This window comes from Zingiber officinale, chromosome 1B (assembly GCF_018446385.1).
Source record: "Zingiber officinale cultivar Zhangliang chromosome 1B, Zo_v1.1, whole genome shotgun sequence".
Lineage (NCBI taxonomy): Eukaryota > Viridiplantae > Streptophyta > Magnoliopsida > Zingiberales > Zingiberaceae > Zingiber > Zingiber officinale.
In genome coordinates, this window is record NC_055986.1 from 110,260,301 (window position 1) to 110,281,378 (window position 21,078).

Genomic DNA, 21,078 nt, shown 5'->3' on the forward strand with positions numbered 1-21,078 from the left:
TGAGGTCTCTAGGTTGAAATCCACTGATCGATCTATAGACCTCAGATTGCAACCATTTCAGGTCCTGTAGATTTCTAAAATTACAAGAAGTCTAAATATGCTCTTCATTGTTATTTTTGGTATTACTAGTGGTGGTCCAAAAGTTTTGAAAAAAATAAATTCTCTTTTTTCTTCTTTTTTTATTTTTTTTCTCAACCCTATTATAGGAGATAAGACCCACGTTGGGTCTGATATTTTTTCATATCAGACCCAATGTGGGCCTGATATATCTCCATATCAAGCCCAATATGAGCCTAATTTGGGGAGATATCAGACCAACAATAGAAAAAAGGGAAAAAAAGAGATTTATTTTTTTCAAAACCTTTGAACAACTACTAGGAATGTCGAAAATATGGAGAGCATATTTAGACTTTTTTCAATTTTAGAAATCTACCGGACCTGAAATGGTTGCAATCTGAAGTCTCTAGGTCGATCAGTAGGTTTCAACCGAAACCCACTAATCGACCTAGATACCTCAGATTGTAATTATTTCAGGTCCTATGAATTTCTAAAATTGTAAGAATTTTAAATATGCTTTCCATTGTTATTTTCGACATTCGGTTGTTCAAAGGTTTTGAAAAAAGTAATTTTTTTTCTTCTTCTTCTTATTTTTTTTCTTCTTCTTTTTTCTCAACTCTGTTATAGGAGATCAAGCCCACGTTGGGCCTGATATCTTTTCATATCAGGCCCAATGTGGGTCTGATATCTCTCCATATCAAGCCCAACAATAGAAAAAAAAAAGGAAAAAAGAAAGACAGAAAGAGAGCGCTCTGTTCGCGCGAGTATGCTTCTCAATCAATCGGCTGAGCGATTGGGAATTCAATTGATCAATTGATCGATTCGAGAGCCTCTGTTCACATGAGTATGCTTCTCAATCGACCGGTTGATTAATTGGGAATTTAATCGATCAACTGATCGATTCGAGAGTGCTTTGTTCGTGTGAGTATGCTTTTCAATCGATTGAACATTTTTCAATTGATTATTCAATCGATTGATACATTCTTTTGCTCACGGGTCTTAGCATCTAGCTCACCAATCGTTAACAAACTTACCAATTAATCTCGACCGACAAACATATTCATATTTACAAACTCTAAATAATAATTCTTTCCAACAAACATACTTCTTATCAAACTACTTCAAAAATATATCCAAAATAGTTATACATGCAAAATCACATCAAAATGTATCCAAGATAGTTATACATGCATTTTAAAATCCCAAAACAATGATGGATCATGTGGACCACCTGGAAATGGTTCGCATAATATTTTATCATCTTCATTGTTCCCTCCAACGGTATCGTGCTCTCCTTCACCTTCATTCATTCCTGAAGATAAATTTTTTTGTGGAGGTACCTCTTCATGCACATCTTCTTGTAGTGGTACTTGTGATGGTATCTCTTCATGCACATCTTCTTGTCGTGGTACCTCTTCTTGGGGTACTTGTGATTATTGTACCTCTTCTTGTAATGATTGTACCTCTTGTGCAAGTTTCTCTTGTCGACGCTTTCTGTTAGAAGCCGTTGGTCTATCCCTCGAAAATGTTTTCAACATTTTTACTGCACATAAGAAACAAGTGAATTACATATACAACCAATATGTATTGAAAAGAAACAGAGATGTTTGGCCACTCAAAATGGAACAAAACACAATGTGTTCAGCAACACACAATCGAATAAATCTGTCGGTGTTCAACTGCTGGAGACCGAACGTTTAGTGTTTCGTTCGGCGTTCATTGATTGAATACATTGTGTTGCATTTGGTAGACCATGATCGAACATATCTGGGTGCGTTCGGCATATTGTAGATGAACAAGCGACAAACCAGGGAAGAACGATGCACGATTGAAATTTGAGAGATTTCATGAACACTTGAAACCTAAACACAAAATCTAACAAAAACAATATAATGATTTGAACGAGTACTATCATTGTTTGATTTGGTTAAAAATTGAGTTACCCAAGTGGAGAGATGAGAGGGAGAGATGACAAAAATGACGAAGGCGATGGCGAAAATAGCACAGGTAGGAGTGACGGCGAAAATCGCAAGTAGGAAGATGATGCTAAGGTTTTGTCTGGTTTTTAGAAAGGGTAATATAGGAATTTTATGGGGGTGTATTTAGAAAGAATTATGATAAAATATTTTTTGTTGAGTGTATTAAGAAAATAGGGTGTGTTTAGTATCCATGGGGTGTGAATAGCCGCTCCCCTTTTAATACTATAGTAGCTACTGCAATAATACTGAAATAAGAGATATTTTAGAGATAAAACGTGATGTCTTTTGGCGATTTATATCAATAGCTACATGCTGAAATAAAAGATATTTTAGAAATTGATCAAGTCTAAGAATGCCAATGAATGAATCACCAATGAGTTGTTATGGATGCCAATTTGTCGTCATTAGCATAGCGATACGAGGATCGACGAGGAGATCTGCTGAAGCCTGAACAAAAGAAAATGAAGAAAAGCGGTTAGAATGATGGCCAGGGGTTCCCTGTCGCAATCACTCTGACACTAAAGTTAGTTTTTAGCAATAATGGTGGAAGAAAAAGAAGATCAGAGGAGAGTATTAGGGTTTTGATGCGTATGTACATGTGCTTGCAATCGTAAAGGAGGACTACCTTTTATAGGGCAAGAACTAATCCTTATGTCTTCCACGTGTCCTCTCTTTTTGCAAGATTATTATTTATGTCACGCTCCGGGGGAGTCCCTGCCAGAGAAAATTCCGACAGCATCTCCCCTGTACGGGTGACAATCTGATACTTGACTACATAGCCCTTAGGGCCTCTCAATCCTCGGCCAACACGACCAGAACATATATAATAATATAAACAAACATTCCACGCAGTTTATAATAAATTAGCCTCCGGCTGACCACACAACCACGCAGTTTATAATAATATCTACTCCACTACTCGAGGAAAACACTACTCACAACGGAAAATCAATGCAGCGGAAAACAAGGGTAGTAGACCAAAACTCGATATAACATCCACGAGTACAAGATCTACATATCACACGCATGTAGATCACAAAATAAGGAAACAAAGTCTGAAAGTAGAAAACTATATCTACACGAGATAGGGGACTAGCGACTGGAACCTCCTGACAGCCTCAACCTAAAATAGAAATAAAGCAACGGGGTGAGTTCAACAACTCAACAGGTATCAAGCTGACATGCATAGTAAGATATATCTATAAGTAATAATCATGGAGTACAGTCTCTTGATCAATAATAGGAAATGCAAAACTGAGCAACAAAAGAAAAACTATACTCACCAGACCTCCTATCCTGACATAAGGGTCGTCAGACCAAATACCTCATGTCTCTTATATGCATGTTAAACATATACATCCACAAAAAATGTAACATACAAAATGTAGCAATCACAAACAATAGATGCAATCCATGCATATGATGCAAATGACATGGTCACCCCTGACGCTAGTCAGCCATCTCACACACGATGATGAGACCGAGTGGGTAGAACTATGACAACTGTACACTCTTCCATCACTACTCCCGAGTAACCGAGTGGACAGGATGTTGTTCGAGTACACCTATCCTTTTACCCCAAATCATAGTGGGGGAGCGCAATACTCTCATCTGCCGGTGTCATAGTCAAGAGGAGGGATCCCTGTCTTGCTACCACGTTGCAATCACACTACCCATGAGCAGACCAGCGGAGCCCTGACAGAGCAAACTGTATACACCTTGCCTGATATACCACTAATCCATGAGTGGTTGTATGTGCAAATCCATATAACGATATACCACTACTCCCGAGTGACCAAGTGGACTGGATGTTGTTCAAGTACACCTATCCTTTTACCCCAAATCATAGTGGAGGAGCGCAATACTCTCATCTTCTTGTGTCATAGTCAAGAGGAGGGATCCCTGTCCTGCTACCACGCTGCAATCACACTACACATGAGCGGACCAGCGGAGCCCTGACAGAGCAAACTGTAAACACCTTGTCTGATAAACCACTAATCCATGAGTGGTTGTGTGTGTATATTCATATAACTGGCGATGTGTAGTAATGGCAATGGGCCGAGTTCAAACCCGACCCCGTATTAAACTCGTCCCGATTGGGCCGGGTCTAAACCCTGTCAAACGGGTTACGGGGTGGGTTAGGACCCGGTCAACGGGTCTAGGGATGGGTCCGGGGCGGGTCCTGGGATTGATCAAACTCGTCCCGAACCCGCCCCGTATATTAATACTTATTATTTATAATATTTTTTTTTAGTATATAGAGTCCTTTACACGGAGAAATTACACATACAAATATAGATGGTGACGATATAAACTCTAAAAAGTTTAATCATTACATTTAAAAATAACGAACTATTTATAAATACTTTCCCATCCTTCTATAGCACATATAACGGGGACCAGTCTTGGCCATCCTTTTTATATTATGTAAAATATATAATAATTATAATATCTTAAATGCCCTAATTTTCCACTTGTTCCAGCCTTTCCCATTCGCACAGCCGCCTCACCTCTTGGTCTTGGAGTCTCTTGGTCGTTCCCTACTCCTCTCACACACAAATATACATCTTTGATAAGGAAATGAGGGAATCAACATGCAAAAGTCGAGTGTTTGCAATTGGTAGGGGAAGATCTTGCGATGAAACTAGAGTTGGAACTTTGAGGGGCAATTTTAGGGATTTGTTTTGGAAATTTTTGGGGCAAACCGCAGAAGTAAGTGTTTCACTTTCTTGTTTTTGGTGTTTTAATATATTATTTTTCAAGAACAAGGGACAAATTTAATTAAAGGGTTGAGTTTTTTAAACATATCTCGTGTACTTACTTTTTTCATTCTTTAATCATCCGTTTAGGGAGTTTTTTTTTATAATTCTTTGTTTATTTGTTTTTTCATTCTTTAATCATCTGTTTAGGGAGTTTTTTTTTTATAATTCTTTGTTTATTTATTTTTTCATTCTTTAATCATTTGTTTAGAGAGTTTTTTTTATAATTCTTTGTTTATTTATTTGTATATGAAATCTGAAAAAGCATTTATAAATCTTCAAGAAAATAATAATGTATTGGAAAGCACTTTTGAGAATGATGATGGTGGTAATGATTTGAGAGTTGATGGTATTTCTAAATGTAGTGGCAGAGGAAGTACACTTCAGAGGCTTGGAACCACTTTGAGAGTGACGGTTGAAAATATTCAATTCGTAGACTGTAACTATTGTAAAGCCCGTCTCAAAGCTCCAGCAAGCCATGGAACTACACATTTGTTAAAACATTATGAGAAGACTTGTAAAAAACGTCCCAGAAATATGGATATCCGGCAAAGTCTCATGGCAAGCAAGAAAACTTGTGGAAGTGAGGACTTGACTACCCATATTTTCAGCCAAGAGGATTCAAGGTATAAGCTTGCTGGGATGGTCATTTTGCATGATTATGCACTTGGTATTGTTGATCATGAGGGGTTTCGAGATGTTATTGCTAGCCTCCAACCTTGTTTTAAGACGATTTCAAGAAATACCCTGAAAAGTGATATTTTAAAGATTTACAATGAAGAGAAGTCTAAGTGCTACAAATTGTTGGGCAAGATTAAGTGTCGAATTGCAATCACAACTGACATGTGGACATCAAACAATACTAAAAAAGGTTTCATGGCAGTTACTAGGCACTTTATTGATGATTCATGGACACTACAAAGTGTTATCTCGAGGTATGTTCAATTTTATTTCTAGGTAATTATATTTAAGAATATATATATGAAACAAGAAAATAATTTATGGTATTTAATTTTTTTGCAGGTTTATATATATTCCAGCGCCACATACAGCTGAGATTCTAGCTGATAAGCTTGTTGAGTGCTTTTTGGATTGGAATATTGATCGCAAAGTGTCAACAATCACAGTTGATAATTGCACGACCAATGATGCCATGCTTTGTCTTCTCTCAAAGAAGCTCCCAAGGAAAGATTTGACACTAAATGGAAACGCACTTCATATGCGTTGTTGTGCTCATATCTTGAACTTGATTGTCAAAGATGGATTGGAAATTATAAGTGATGGAATTGAGAAAATATGGGATAGTATCATATTTTGGACTGCTTCACCTTCAAAAGTAGAAAAGTTTGAAGATACTGTGCGTTAATTGCAAATTGATTGTACTAAAAAATTATCTTTTGATTACAAAACTCGATGGAATTCTACTTTTTTGATGTTAGAAACTGCAATAATTTATCGAGATGTGTTTCCACGACTTAAATGTCGAGAGAAACAGTACAAGAATGTTCCAACCGATGAAGATTGGGAGCATGCAATTGAAATTTGTGATAAGTTGAAAATATTTTATGAGGTGACTAAGATGTTCTCTGGTACACTTTACCCCACGTCTAATTTTTATTTTCCAAATATATGTGATATCAAATTACAATTAGATGAGTGGATGAATAGTCCAAAGATCATGATCAAATGTATGACAGAAAAGATGTTAGGAAAGTATGAAAAATATTGGGATTCTTGCCATATTATGATGGGGTTGCTGCTGTTCTAGATCCTAGGTACAAAATGAAACTGGTTGAATTTTACTTTTCACGGATCTATGGTGAAAGGTCACAATAAAAGGTAGATGAGATTCGTCAAAATTGTTATGATTTATTATTGGATTACTAATCAAGGACTGAAACTAAGGAAAATAGCTTGAGTGCAAGAAGTTTAGTGGCCGTGGGGAATATATCATCATCTTGTGTTTTTGGTCGTGTGAGTGCCACTTTACATAAGTATGACCAATTTATGGCTAATTCAGATCATATTACTTCGATTTCCACAACTTTGAAGTTGGAGACATATTTAGGAGAAAGTGTTTTGCCAAGAGCTGAAAATTTTGACATCCTAAGTTGGTGGAAGACAAATGGAGTTAAATATCCTAACTTACTAAAAATGGCAAGAGATATTTTAGCCATCCTAGTTTCAACAGTTGCATTTGAGTTTGCTTTTAGTGATAGTGGAAGATTGGTCGTCCTCATCGTAGTTGGCTTCATCCAGATACTTTGGAGGCATTGATGTCTGCTCGTCGTTGGTTGTGGAATGATATGAAAAGTACTATTTTTTATTATATTTTATAATATTATGTATAACAAAATTTATACAGTTTTTTTATTTATTATTGTAGGTACTTCAACTGCAAGTAATTTATCAAATTGTCCAACAATGCTTGACGAGGAAGAAGAATATGAGCATGAGGAACATATTGCTGACCACTCAGACATTGTCCAATAGATTTTTATTATTTTCGGTTGCAAACTTTAGGATTGTAATGAATATTTTTGTTTGTTTGTTTTGGTTTCTAACTTATTTTTAACTGTTTTTCCTTTAAATATGTATTATTATTTTTTTGTGTGATGTATGGCTGGTTGGCAGGTCCAATGGGTTAGACCCGTCGAGTTTTGGGGGTGGGCCGGGGCAGGGCGGGTCCGAGTCTAAATTTTTGTTGGAGGGGTGGGTCTTGGGATTGGTCAAACGCTCCCTAGACCCGCCCTGTTGCCATCCCTAGCGATGTACTCAACAATAATGGAGCTAACAATTGCTCAGTATGCAAAAATGGTGCATGACACTAAGCATGTAACTCCTTAAAATATCAATCTCCTCATAATGTGTACCAAAAGGAAAACCAAGTCCATAACAATGATCTAGGTACACATGTCAGATAGTAAACCTAGGTACACATGCCAAGTAGTAAATCTAGGTACACATGTCAAGTAAAAGAACAAGGTACACATGCCAAGTATAAACAAGGTACACATGCCAAGTATAAGCTAGTAGCTAGACCTGTATCCGAAAATGCACTGTATGCCACTACATAAGTACACAATGCAAGAAACAGAAGGACATAATCATAAATGCATAACAGATAAAAGTATGAGCGTACTACGAGTATCAAGTAGTGACATACCAAGTATATATAAACATAACTATTACTACTAGTTATAACCTACTAAACATATCAGAATGACAATATCAAAAAGATAAGTCAAAGGTACCAGCCTAAAAAATGGAGATCGTATCCGAAATAGATCCCAAGTCGAGACGCTCGTTTCGAATCAAAGTCCTGCAAATCAAACATATAATTTAGCTACTCTAATATGTATCCAGTAGCTAAATCAAATTCCTATTAAACCAAGAAACCCAAAGTCATCATTTAATCTCGGTTAGCTCGATAAATCAGATCTAACTCGAAACCTAGATTAAATTCAACATTTAATCTCAACCGTTTCGAACAACCACTTAGACCAATTATCCCTAATCTTTCTAGCTTAATTCAGATTAAACTAAAATAAGAATCCAATTCAACAACTCATCCAATTTAGCCCTTCTCTGTTGAATCACAGCTAGAGAAGCTGCTGCTGGAAACCTTAGTCAGAGCAACGATGAAGCTACTGCCCTCTATGTAATTCATCCACAGTCAAAACTTAGTATAGCTCCTATCCTTAAACTGTATGTTGGAGATAATCGTTGCCTCAAATGTGGCAACCGGTATTTGGATACCCCGGTGATCAATGCTCCTTGGAGGCCCAGCACTTGTGACGATGATGATAGTACCCAATGCCCAGGATCGTCGACGCCCTGGGACAGATCTCTCGGAGAGGGACAGATCGGGGAAGCCGTGAGAGATTGATGGTGGATCGTCGGCTAGGGCTCGGCCTTTCCCCTTCCTTGGCTGAAGATCTGCTCGTGTGAAGTGACGATTCGGGGAGGAAGACGACGGGCTGCTCAGTGAGGTGGTGCACTGCCGGCAGTGAGCTCGCAGGCGATCGGGCGACGTCGGCGAGGTTGGGCAGAGACGACGTAGAGAGAGATGGGAGAGGGCGAGGCGATGCAAAGGAGGAGAAGAAGCTTGGCCGGTAGGTTTTGTACGCGCTGGAGAAGAGGAAGTGAGGCGTCGTCGGGTTGGGGGAGACGAAGGGATCAGGGAAGAGGAGAAGGCTTCACGAGAGGGGAGAGGGGAGAGGGGAGAAGGGAGAAGAGGGGTTGACGTCGAGAGAGGCTAGGGCTTGGAGGTGAGGAAAATAAAAAGGATTAGGGAAATTATAACTTAGGTCCTTTTAATTAAAGTATAGGTTAAATTCCTCAATCAACTCTCATTTTTGGATATTCTAAGTAAATTTTTCCTAAGCCTACAAATTTATCCCTTTAAATCCGTCATACGAGATCAGAAAATTTTTAAAAATTTCTAAAAATTTTCTTAAAGTTATTCGTCTTTTTTTCGATATTTTACAATTTACTTCTTGAAACATTTTGAAATCCTGACATCCACATGAGCATTATCTTCTTCTTAAGATAGTCTTAAATCCCAAAATTTAACACGAACATTAACTTCTTCCTTGAAGTCGGGATGCCATGGAGAGGGAACACTGGGATGCCAAGGACTCTGAGGGCGCCAATGAATCGAGAGCCCAAGGAGAAGAGGCAAGGCACCAAAGAGTTGAAGGTGCCAAAGAGACAGAGCGAGAGATGGGACGCCCAAGATGCTCTAGGATCCTGATCGATTTAGCTTTTTTCCTAACTACTTTAACCAAACTATCACTTTCTCGTATCCCCGTGACATTCTCAATCCCCGATAAAAAGTCTGATATGTTATTTTTGACAATGTATATAATTTTTATTTTTATTCTGCTTTCTAAATAAACAGAAACACCGGTATCTTTCCCGCACCGAACCCCATCAATTCCTCTTCTTCCCCTTCTTAACTTCTTTGAATCCCCGCCTCCATTTCTCAACCCCCAGCGGCGGAAGAGGAAGAGGCGGCGGCGTCGCCCTCGATCTATCATCGCCGCCCTGGGTCGAGACAACGGCGGCGTCGAAGGCAGCGGCGGAGGCGTGCTCAAGCAGGTTCTGCTCTCCTACGCCTATGTCTCGATCTGGATTTTCCTCAGCTTCACCGTCATCGTCTACAACAAGTACATCTTGGGCCCGAAGATGTACGCCTGGCCCTTCCCCATCTCCCTCACCATGATCCACATGGCCTTCTGTTCCTCCCTCGCCTTCCTCCTCGTCCGCGTCCTCCGCCTGGTGGCGCCGCCCTCCTCCCCGCCCATGTCCCGCGCCCTCTACCTCTCCTCCGTCCTCCCCATCGGCGCCCTCTGCTCCCTCTCCCTCTGGTTCTCCAACTCCGCCTACATCTACCTCTCCATCTCCTTCATCCAGATGCTCAAGGCCCTCATGCCCGTCGCCGTCTACTTCATCGGCGTCCTCTTCGAAAAGGAGTCCTTCAGATCCTCCTCTATGCTCAACATGCTCTCCATCTCCTTCGGCGTCGCCATCGCAGCCTACGCGAGGCTCGCTTCGTTCCCACCGCCCTCCAGCTCGCCGCCGTCGCCTTCGAGGCAACCCGCCTTGTCCTCATCCAGATCCTCCTCAATTCCAAGGGCATCTCCCTCAACCCCATTACCTCCCTCTACTACATCGCCCCCTGCCGCTTCGCCTTCCTCCTTGTGCCCTGGTCCGTCGTCGAGCTCCCCGTCCTCCTCGACCGCTCTGCCTCTGCGCCCTTCCATCCCGACCTCGTCATCTTCGGCACCAATTCCTTGTGCGCATTCGCCCTCAACCTCGCCGTCTTCCTCCTAGTCGGAAAGACCTCCGCCCTCACCATGAACGTCGCTGGCGTAGTCAAGGACTGGCTCCTCATTGCCTTCTCTTGGTCCGTCATCCGTGACATTATAACCACAATCAACCTCTTTGGCTATGGCATCGCCTTCCTCGGCGTGGCCTACTACAACCACGTCAAGCTGCAGGCGCCCAAAGCCAAGGAGGGGCAGAAGAAAGCAGCCCAGATGGATGAGGAGGCTGGAAAGCTCCTTGAGCAAATTGATGGTGGCGGCAACAGGAAGAGTGAATCCCAGGATTGATCCATCTTTCCTCCAACCCCATCAATTCTGCTTCATTTCTTGCATTTGCAGAGAAGATTCTAAAGTTTTGTTCTATTATATGAGTTTGCTTAATTTAGTCTGAACTACTGAGGATGTAAGAGAGTTGTAAATTAACAGTGTCTTTATTAAAATAAGAAAATTAATATAGTTTCACTTACTAAATTGGTTTCATCAATTGGGACACACCAGAAACATTGAATACCACATCTTTAGTCTTATTTGGAAGAACAAAGACTTCTACGATAAAAGCTCTCTTTCTTGCCTGGTTAAAAACATTAGAAATTAACAAAGTTTTTCTCCTTCAAGCTTTCAATAGTTTCCTTGATGCTTGTTTCGATGGGAGTGTAGTCAAGTCCCAAACTTTTGTACTTCTCCTTGGAGACTTGGTATATTGGCACAAAGGGTTTGTCATCAGCACACCTGGGGTTGTAGGAAATTCAGAAATTTTGTAAATTTTCATGTGAGAAAAAGTAAAAGGAAAAAGGAAAAAAAAAAAAGACTGGTGAAGCCATGATGGCGAAAACAAAAATCAAATAGGTTACTTACTTCTCGGGCACCGGAAGAGAAGGATAAAGTTCCCGTATAATCCTCACAAGCTCTGAGTAGTGAGCAACTCTTTCAACTAGACAGTATCTTCCAGAGGCTGAAGGAACTTCAAATGCCAGAATGTGTGCCATGGCTACATCTTTAACGTTAACCCACCCGAACGATAGATTTGGATATGTAGTTGAACCTGAAATCATGAACCAAAATAGAGAACCATTATGAAAAACAATCACCAGAGCTGGATAGATTAGGTGAGTTTTAGAATAGTGCAAATCTCGTACTAAATAATATGTCAATGTTATATATACAAGGAATTCATATCGTAAGTGTGTTTAGTATTGTTACTTACTGTGTACACAGAGGTAAAGAAACGATTTATTTTCATATGCAAACAAAGGAGTCATCAGATCACAGTTTCACAAGTTAACCTGATACAACGGATCCATATTGGTTACCTAGTTACTTTGCTTATTGGACCCAGCTTATTTGTAGCTTATCCCTTAAAAAAAAAAAAGTCAGTCCAAGTGAAATGAACAATGAAGCGTGATGGTGAGTCTTTGATTCTAAATGGTTTCCAGAGTCAAGGAAATTGAAGGGGCAAAGCTTCAGACACTAGATTATATGATCTGTCAAGCATTTTCATGAGATTGCACTGAAAGTTTTCATGCCAAACACTGATGTAACATAGAACTTCTTGTAGCACATCATACATAGAATAACAGGGTTTAAGTAAGGCATGTCAAGAGTCAAGTACCCATTGTCATTCCACTAATAGAGAGAAAATACTGGCGTGAAAACGAAAGAAAAAAAGGTCCAGCTGAAAATTCCATGTAAGATAGGCAAATGGAAAGCTCAAAAGAATTAAGCTTCAAACAGCATTATACCATTTATCAGGTTAAGGATTGCAGCAGCACTTGTGTTTAGTGTTGGCTGAAGAAGAGGACCTATGACCATTGCTGGGTTTATCGTGACAATATCAATGGCATTTTCCTTAGCAAACTTCCAAGCAGCATCTTCTGCCAAGGTTTTTGAGAGAACGTACCATTGCTGAAGCAATTTAAAGATCATCTTAGATAATGTAAAGAATATACCATATCTTATAAATTTCTTAAATATAAAGAATTTCCTGGTACCAAATGTATTAGAGCTACCAAACACAAATATAAATATTCTGAATTTATGATCTTCAATTGAATATGATGCAAAAGTGACTAACTGTATCAAAGGGAAGCTCTGATTTATTAATTCATGAAGCACATTAAATTGTGGTAACACAGATCTATAGACTGAAGAAATACCTTTGTACTTGTAAAAAGACAACCTATCTTCCAACACCCGTTTATGCCATCAATCAATCATAGCAAAGATGATTAACTATATATTTTTTCAAAGACAATGTTCATGCATGATAAATAATATGTTCAATAGGTAATACAACACCTTTCAAGCTTCAAATAATTCATAAGCAATGGAATTAAAATACCTCAACAACTTCAATGACTGAATTTTAAAATAATTTATCTATATGCAATTGTGGCAATGGGGCAGACATATCTAGACAAAAAAAAACACACATTATTACAAAGACGAATATAAGATTGGTTCATGATGTTTTCAGTTTAGTTGTCTAATGAAGGTAACATCAGAGAAAGTTGGTTGGCAGGACAGGACCAATATATTTGTCTAAACATGCCCAAGAGAGTGGGTCATGAATTCACATACACAACCATCTTAAAACCCATAACTAAACAGGTTTCTTGTGTGTGTAGTGAAATACTGACGAATGAGAAAGATGCCTAAAGTGTATGTCAGCATTAACTCAACACACTAGTTTCTAATGTGCCTTGTTCAAAGAATGATGAGCATTGCTCTGATGGAGATTGAGAAACGAATCTATGGCAGGGAATGATGGAAATATTATTTGTCTATATTTTCAGTTACCTTATCCTGCTCACAAACTTCAGGGCTTGAAAACCATGTATCATCAACTACCACATCAGGAGTTCGTGGTCTACCATTGTAGGCAACAGCAGCCATTGATGACGTCACAATTACCCTTTTAATGGAACCTTTCTTGCAGGAAGCCAACACATTGAGTGTCCCCTTCACTGCTGGTTCAAGTAACTCAGCCTGAAGGTTGAAAAAAAAAATCAATTCTACTATTGTTCAATCCCATTTGAAAATTGACAGTCAATAACCTATGTTGATATTTGACATAAAAAAGAAGAGTAAGCAGTGACATACATACAAGCTTCATCAAGAATTAACGGAATTCTCGAAGATCATCATATCAAGACATTCTAAGTCAAGAATTTCAATTTATTTCATTGATTTTTTTGTATAGACAAGAAATTGTAAATAAGCTATTTTGGCATGCACAGAAAAATATAAAACATTTCCATAACATGAATCTACACACAGGAAATCATTTTGTAAAAGATTCAAGATAAAATAATTCAGAGTACACGGATAATAGATGTGATTGAACAATAGTTGAATTTATGTTTGGTAAAATTAACTATTACGTGTAACATGATGTTACACACTTTCATGAATTATACCACCATTATATAAATGCTATACTGACATTTGCAAGGGTTGTACTCACATTTTCAAGAGGCGTCTGGGGTGAGCGTAATCACCTTTTTGCTACAATTGTATTGACATTTCCCTAGCATTGGCTATTAGGGTTATCCACTATTTTAGAAGGATCATAAAAGCTTGTTTCAAATAAGACACTGGTTAAAGTATTCCAATATCAGAAATTTTGTATGAATCTGAATTCTATTCGATTAAGTCTGAATTTAAGTGAGAAAATGATAATCAAATATAGCCGGATTTAGTTTTAAGAGTAGCATAGCCTCAGGAGATTGAGAGAATTTTTGAACACGGATATGACTAATTTTGATCAAATTTGAAAGCCAAACAATTTTGACAATATAATTCTAATTTTAATATAATTGTTTACCAATGCATATGAATTGGAATTCCAGTTCCTTGAGATATTATTGTTTCAAACAAACTGTTCAGAACCTTGTGAGGAGTACATGCATAAGGAACAAACGCCTTAAGAAAAGAAACTAGTTAAAGATTATGACCACCAATAACATCAAATAAGTTTGACTTAAACGAACACAATCGCAAACCTGCGGATCAGTGACTGCATGGTAAAAAGGAGATGCAGTGTGGAAAACACCATCGCAACCCTCAATCCCAGCATCAAAGGAATTCTCTTCTAGTAAGTTGGCTTTAAACAAATGAAGTCTCTCAGCGGCCCCATCCAAAGCACGCAAGTGTTCAGTCTTCTTCGGATCATCTTAAACCTCGACAGGAATACATAAAACCTTTTTTTTATTCCAATGATCGAATCGTGTAAGATCTTGCACTAAACACGGGAACAATGATCCATCTCAAGGGATCGGGCCGAGCGATCAAATGAAAACCTAATCTCGGACCGAGCACTGGAAAATGCGGAAAGGAATGGGCACACAAAAGGGAACTGACCGGGGTCGCGGACGGAGGCGCGGACGGTGTAGCCGCGCTGCAGGAGGAGCTTGACGAGCCAGGAGGCGATGTACCCGGAGCCTCCGGTGACGCACACGATCTTGCCGTTGCTCATGCCGCCGATCGCTTTTGCTGTCGATCGCCTAACGAAAGGAAGCGAAGGGGGGCGAGCACAGCCGAGGAGCTGAAGAAGCCCAAATAAATAAGCGAACGGGTGGTACATACCCGAGGCGACAGATAAGTGAGTAGTGGGGCCCGGCTGGGCTGCTATGCGTAAGCAGTTGCGTAAGCAGTTTCAAAAGGCAAACAGTTCATCACCAAGAATACCTTAATTTTAATATTATAGCTGGTTTATTAAAATAAATTAATTTAACTGAAAATTATTTATCCAAATTTTAACATTTACATTCCGTCTCGTATCAGTATAAATTTATTCGCAATACTTAACTAAATCAATTTATTTATTTTAGCTCTCTAATCTTAGTAAAATTATCATATTATTCTCGTTTAGATTTAAAACGCACAACTACTCCTTTCTCTCCCAATATCTGACGCATCATTTCGCAACTCTAAATCTCGACGACGCATTCCACCTCCGCGACTCCAAACAATCGATGACGCACTCCTCGGCTTCATCTCTAAACTATCTCCATCGACATTGAAGGCAAAAACCAGAGAGGCAGCATAACTCGACTAAACCATCTTAAACCCTTGAATCATCAGTAAATAAAATTTGAGTATTCTAGATTTCGACTAATTTGTTATTCCTATGTGATTGAAGATTTAGTTCATGAGTGTTTTAGTTCATGGGTGTTTTAGTTTATTAGTGTTTTTAATTTTGTGAGGTTCAATAAAATTAGGTTTAGGTGTCTGTATTGTAATTTATAATGAGTTTGTATTGCATCTTTTTTTATTCAAGAAATGTGATATATGTGTAAATTTTGTAGTGATTATCAATAAACTGAGTAATGTACTCAATTTAAGCACTTTGATACTCAAAATCTATAGGGTTGTACTTTAGGGTATGAATGGGTAAATTATTATAATTATTGGTATTGTCCATTTTGCTAGCTTGAATAAAATTAGTTTTGATATCCGAATTACAATTTTATGAGTATGTTTGTGTTTTATCTTCTTCAATTGAAGAATTGAAAGATATATATTAGTTTTGGGTATTGATTATCGATAAATTGAATAATATACTCAATTTAAGTACTTTGATGCCCAAAATATTTAGGGTTTGTACTTTAGGGTATGAATAAGTAAATAGTTTAAATTTTTTATGTTGTCCAATCTGCTAGCTAGAATAAAATCAGTTTTGATGTTCGAATTGTAATTTTATGACTGTGTTTGTATTTTATCTTCTTCAATTGAAGAATTGAAAAATATATGTTATTTTTGTGTATTGATTAGCAAAAAACTGAATAATATATTCAATTTAAGCACTTTGATACCTATATTTTCTATGACTTGTACTTTATGGTATGAATTATAAATTGTTCTTGTTGTTTAAGTTTGGTTGATTTTATTAGTTTGAATAAAAATGAGTTCTGGATTTCAAATTGCAACCTATTTTATGAATGTGTTTGTATTTTATTTTCTTCAATTGAATAATTGAATGAGATATGTGGTTGTTGTGTAGTGATTATCAATTTAAACACTTTGATGCCCATATTTTTTATGGATTATAATTTATGGTATGAATTATTAAGCAATTTATTTTTATGCAGAAATGAGAAAGAAAACCAGAGCTATAAAATTAAAAGAGGTTAAGGGGAAATCTGTGGAGAAGAGCAAGAGTAAGAGCAGCAAACAATCATGATCACGTTGTTCACCGACATATTTCAAAGCTGTGTTGGATGAAGTGTTACCCAATTTAGGTAATAAGCAAAATGAGAGAATCAAAAGCACTCCACTTGCTCCATGGCTCAAGATTCCTGAGATGCCAATTAGTGATACCAAAATAGATTTAGTATTAAACAGATTCCAACAGTCTTCGTGTTATTTCTTGTTTTGTGACAACACTGTAGTTCCATTCATATCGATCGGATTTTGCATCATCCTTGGTTTGGCCCATGTGGGGCAACCTATTGATTTGGATGCTAGCATGGAGTCCAAATTTGTGGCTCGGTTATTTGGAGGAAAAGTTGGCAACGTAAATAAGACTACAATTCATGATAAAATGCTTGTATTTGTTGGATCATAGAAGGATTCTGAAGTGGATGATTTTATTAGGCTGCTTATTTGTCTTCTATTTAACTGTGTTATTTTTCTTATTGGTAACTATTCCACTCTTCAATTTATTATGCCCTATATTGATAACCTAACGAGGTTCTTTGATTACTCGTGGGGAGATGCAACATACAGATTTGTGTGCCACCAACTTATTTTACATACTACCGGTAATGACAATAGGATGGAAGGAAGCAAAAAGTATGTAGATCGTTGTACTGTTGGCCTAATGATGAGTTTTTAATTTTTGAAGTGCGATTGTGATATATTTCATATTATTGTAATAATATCTTTGTGTATTCAGGCCTGATTATATGAAAGAATACCTTCATTTGAATATGTACGATCTTTATGGTGTTTTCCTTGGTTGTTTCATTGCGAAAGAAGTAAGATTTCCATCCAACGTGATGCTGCCGAGAGATTATTTACCAACATTAATTTCAGCAGAGTAAGTTGCTATGCTTTTAGTATGATTTTTCTAAATATGATTGTAGAAGTGATATTTTATTTATAATTATAAAAAGGTTTTGAATTTAGTACCATTTCTGGATGAGGAGATTCTGTTAAGTGATAAACAAGGAAGTTCTTTAGTAAATATAGAAATAATAAAATTATTTATGTAAATAATGATGATAAGATATTTTTTTTGACTACATTACTCTTATTTTGATGGTAAAAGCATTGTGTGAAATGTCATGGATTAGCTAATAAGAAGATGATGACTGAATCAAGTAGTAAAAAAAAGAGTAATAATGATGTGGAGGCAGAACCAGTTAGTGAAAAAATAGGTGGTGAGAAAGAAAATTTTAATTTTAAAGAGAATAAGAATGTTGAAGTCGAAGTCAGTGATGAGACTGAACTTGCCAAGTTATTTGAGTTGAATGTGGTAGTGAATGAAGATCTAACTCCTAACTTAGATGTTAATGTTGATTTGATGGTAAAAGATATTATTTCTCAATTGAATAAATAAAACACTGAATTGATAGGATATGATGGTGATGGATTGGAAGTAAAAAAGAATAGTAGTTCAAGTGAAGAGCATATTTCTGGTAGTGACATTGTTACTTCAAAAATAGAGAAGATTAGTCTTTTTTAATCTTCTATTATGGATACTATGAGGAATAAGGCTGATCATGTGGAAAAAAGAAAGACGTCAATATTTGTGACTCCCCCTAGCTCAACACCAAAATATAGGAGGAAGGGAATAAAATAGGTAGATGGATCATAACCTAAAATGATTATTTTGAAGTCTAATAGTTTTTCTATGTTATGATATATTGTTGCTAAACATGTATGGATTTTAACTTATATTACTAAATATTTTGCCACATAGATAAAATCCATCGTAGATGTTGAGAAGGATGACAAGAGTCTTGCCAAGAATAAAATGAATGCATATAAAGGGAGAGGTGATTTCTATGGCCATGAAGAAGGATCCGAAAAAGAGAGAAAGATGTTGATAGAATTTCTATCTAGGGATGAATTGGAGTAAGTTTAATTTAAATATGTTAAATTTTGTCTTAACACTTCTTTCTCAATATTTGTAATGAAAATAATTTTTCTCTCCATCTAGTATTGTCATTTGGCAAGATGACTCTTTGAGCTTAACTAGACCTGTATTATGCCCTTTTTTGTTTGGTAAGCTTGATAGTCAAATCATAAATATTTACATCAGGATTATGAAAAGATAGAGTCCAGCTTATGGATTTGAGATATTTTGAATGGACACTACTGTGCAAGTTTGTAGTACAATTGATATTTGATTGTACTTCTTATTAGATTAAGATGGATTAAGATAACATTTGTACTCTTGTTTTAAATATCTAGCAAGAAGTGTTGATGCATTTGGAGGTATATAACAAATACAGGCAGTTACATAATATAAAATACAAATATTTTCTTGCCAGGTTGACATCGACCACCAGGAAAAGACTATAAGATCTAAATGAAGATATATTTACAACATGTAGATATATAATTTTCCCTATTAATGACAGGTGGCATTAGTATCTGTTGGTTTTTGAAGTATTTGAAGGAAAATTCAAACTATGCTCCTTTTCAGCTAAGATAGCCAGAGTATATATAAGTTTGACAATATTCTACTCTACTAAGTCTTAAGAACGAGTATTAAAGCATTCCCTATTTTGTAGGCACGGTTTTGGCTAGTTGCATTGCTCATTTTTCAGGTTTTGCCATAGGCAGTTAGGAGGTGAACAGAGCAAATTGTCATCATTAAGGTGCCACTCTTGATTGTGGTATTTATGCTTGTATGTGGGTCGAGTGTCTATCCCGTGACACAGATGATTTTTGGAGGTTTGCCAATGATGTGAAGATGAACAATTATCGGGCATGTGTTGCATCAATGATATTATCAAATGATAATGGATTGTTGAAAAAAAATTTTTGGCTAATTTTCCTCGTCCTCTAGGTTGTTTATGAAAAAACAGATGTAATGGCTAATTTTTCTTGTACTGTTGGTTTTTATACTATAATGATGACAAACATATGGTTTTTATTCTGTAGAAATTCTGTTAAGTAATGACAACCTTAGCACACAATTTATAGGTACAAAAGGTCAAAAATCAAATATACTGTTAGGACCGTTGGCCGGTTAGCAGGAGGGTTGAATAGCCCTGCACAAAAATAAAAGACAAACCCTTCTCGGACTTAAGAGAGCAATTGCATAAAACAATTAAACTGAAAAAGTAGAGGCTCAGAGGATTTACTTGATTACAACCGAAGAGGTTGTTAATCTAAGGAATAGTGTAGCACTAATTTCTCCTTCAGGTGGAGAAACCTCTTTACAGCAGTGTAAGCATAGAAAATGAGAAGCTAAATGAAAACTAAGGTGTGTACAAGTGTTGATGCAAGAATACTTGTTCTCCTTTAGCTTCTAGACCAAGGTTGTATTTATAGCCTTGGTCGAAACACCTAGAAGGGTTCCAGGCGCCTAGATTGGGATAGAATTCTATCTGTGACGCATCAGTCAAAGTCCACATCGATGATGATAAATTTTGGGTTTCGGGTGCCCAGACTCAAAAAGTCAACATGGTTGACTTTTTTTAGTTCGGGCCCTCTGCTCCGGCTTTGCTCGCCTCGGTCCGGGTCTTCCACTCCGACTCCGCTCGCTTGAGTGATTTCATCCATCCGAAATAGGGCTCACCCGAACCTAACTCCTGGCCTTCTCGAGCAACCTTCCGCTCCGGCTTCTCGCCCCTCGGAAACGTCGCGCGCCTTATTCTTGTTCGCCCGCGTACTCTTCCGCAGCATCTCGTCCCTTAGACGCACCGAGCCCGTCGGCTCTCTCCTGTGTCATCCTTCTCGCTAGCTGCGTCTTTTGCTCGACATCCTGTGCTCCTAAGCTCTTGCACACTTAAACACAAGATTAAACATAACAGGACATAACTTAACTTGTTTGATCACATCAAAATAACCTTCGGGTACCAACAATCTCTCCCTTTTTTATGTGAGCAACCCAGGTTAAGTTAGAATAAACAAATATAAAATAAAAGCAATAAATTTGCAATTCAAGTGCAAAACTTTAAAAAAATTAATCTACCTCCCCTAGACTTAATCTTCCCTTCGCCCCCTTTAATCACATAAAAATAGGGTACTTAAAAAAATCTAAGGGTAATTTTTATAACACTATGATTTTTAAATAATTTTCAAAAATTTATCAAGATTTTGAAAATATTGAAAATAATTTTGATAGCACTAAAAATGCAATAATTTAAGAAAAAATTTCTAAGTAATTTTTTTTTTAAAGAAACAATCAATAATTTCCTCAGTTAAATAAATTTTTAAAAACTAATTTTGTAGAAATTTTGGTAAAATAAATCTGATACAAAAAAAACTTTAATT

General features: G+C 37.3%; 1 protein-coding gene and 1 pseudogene across 1 annotated transcript; one reads left to right on the forward strand and one right to left on the reverse strand.

Moving 5' to 3' along the window:
• Nucleotides 1-9,406: 9,406 nt before the first annotated feature.
• Nucleotides 9,407-11,176, forward strand: LOC122040966 (annotated as a pseudogene).
• On the reverse strand, nt 11,126-15,173 carry LOC121971838 (phenylacetaldehyde reductase-like). The gene is made up of 6 exons (XM_042523307.1): nt 14,986-15,173; nt 14,628-14,797; nt 13,423-13,611; nt 12,366-12,528; nt 11,482-11,668; nt 11,126-11,355 (listed from the first exon to the last, which is right to left on the reverse strand). Exons 1-6 carry the CDS (start codon nt 15,098-15,100, stop codon nt 11,211-11,213), a joined length of 969 nt encoding a protein of 322 aa, XP_042379241.1. The 5' UTR covers nt 15,101-15,173; the 3' UTR covers nt 11,126-11,210.
• Nucleotides 15,174-21,078: the final 5,905 nt, after the last annotated feature.

Bases quoted from the DNA above. Each gene is read 5' to 3' on its own strand.
- LOC121971838 (XM_042523307.1), bottom strand. From the start codon at position 15,100: ATGAGCAACGGCAAGATCGTGTGCGTCACCGGAGGCTCCGGGTACATC. The intron at 12,529-13,422 runs GTAACTGAAAAT...AAATTGCTTCAG, and splicing joins AAGTTTGTGAGCAGGATAAG to CAATGGTACGTTCTCTCAAA. The intron at 11,669-12,365 runs GTATAATGCTGT...TCATGATTTCAG, and splicing joins AATCCTTAACCTGATAAATG to GTTCAACTACATATCCAAAT.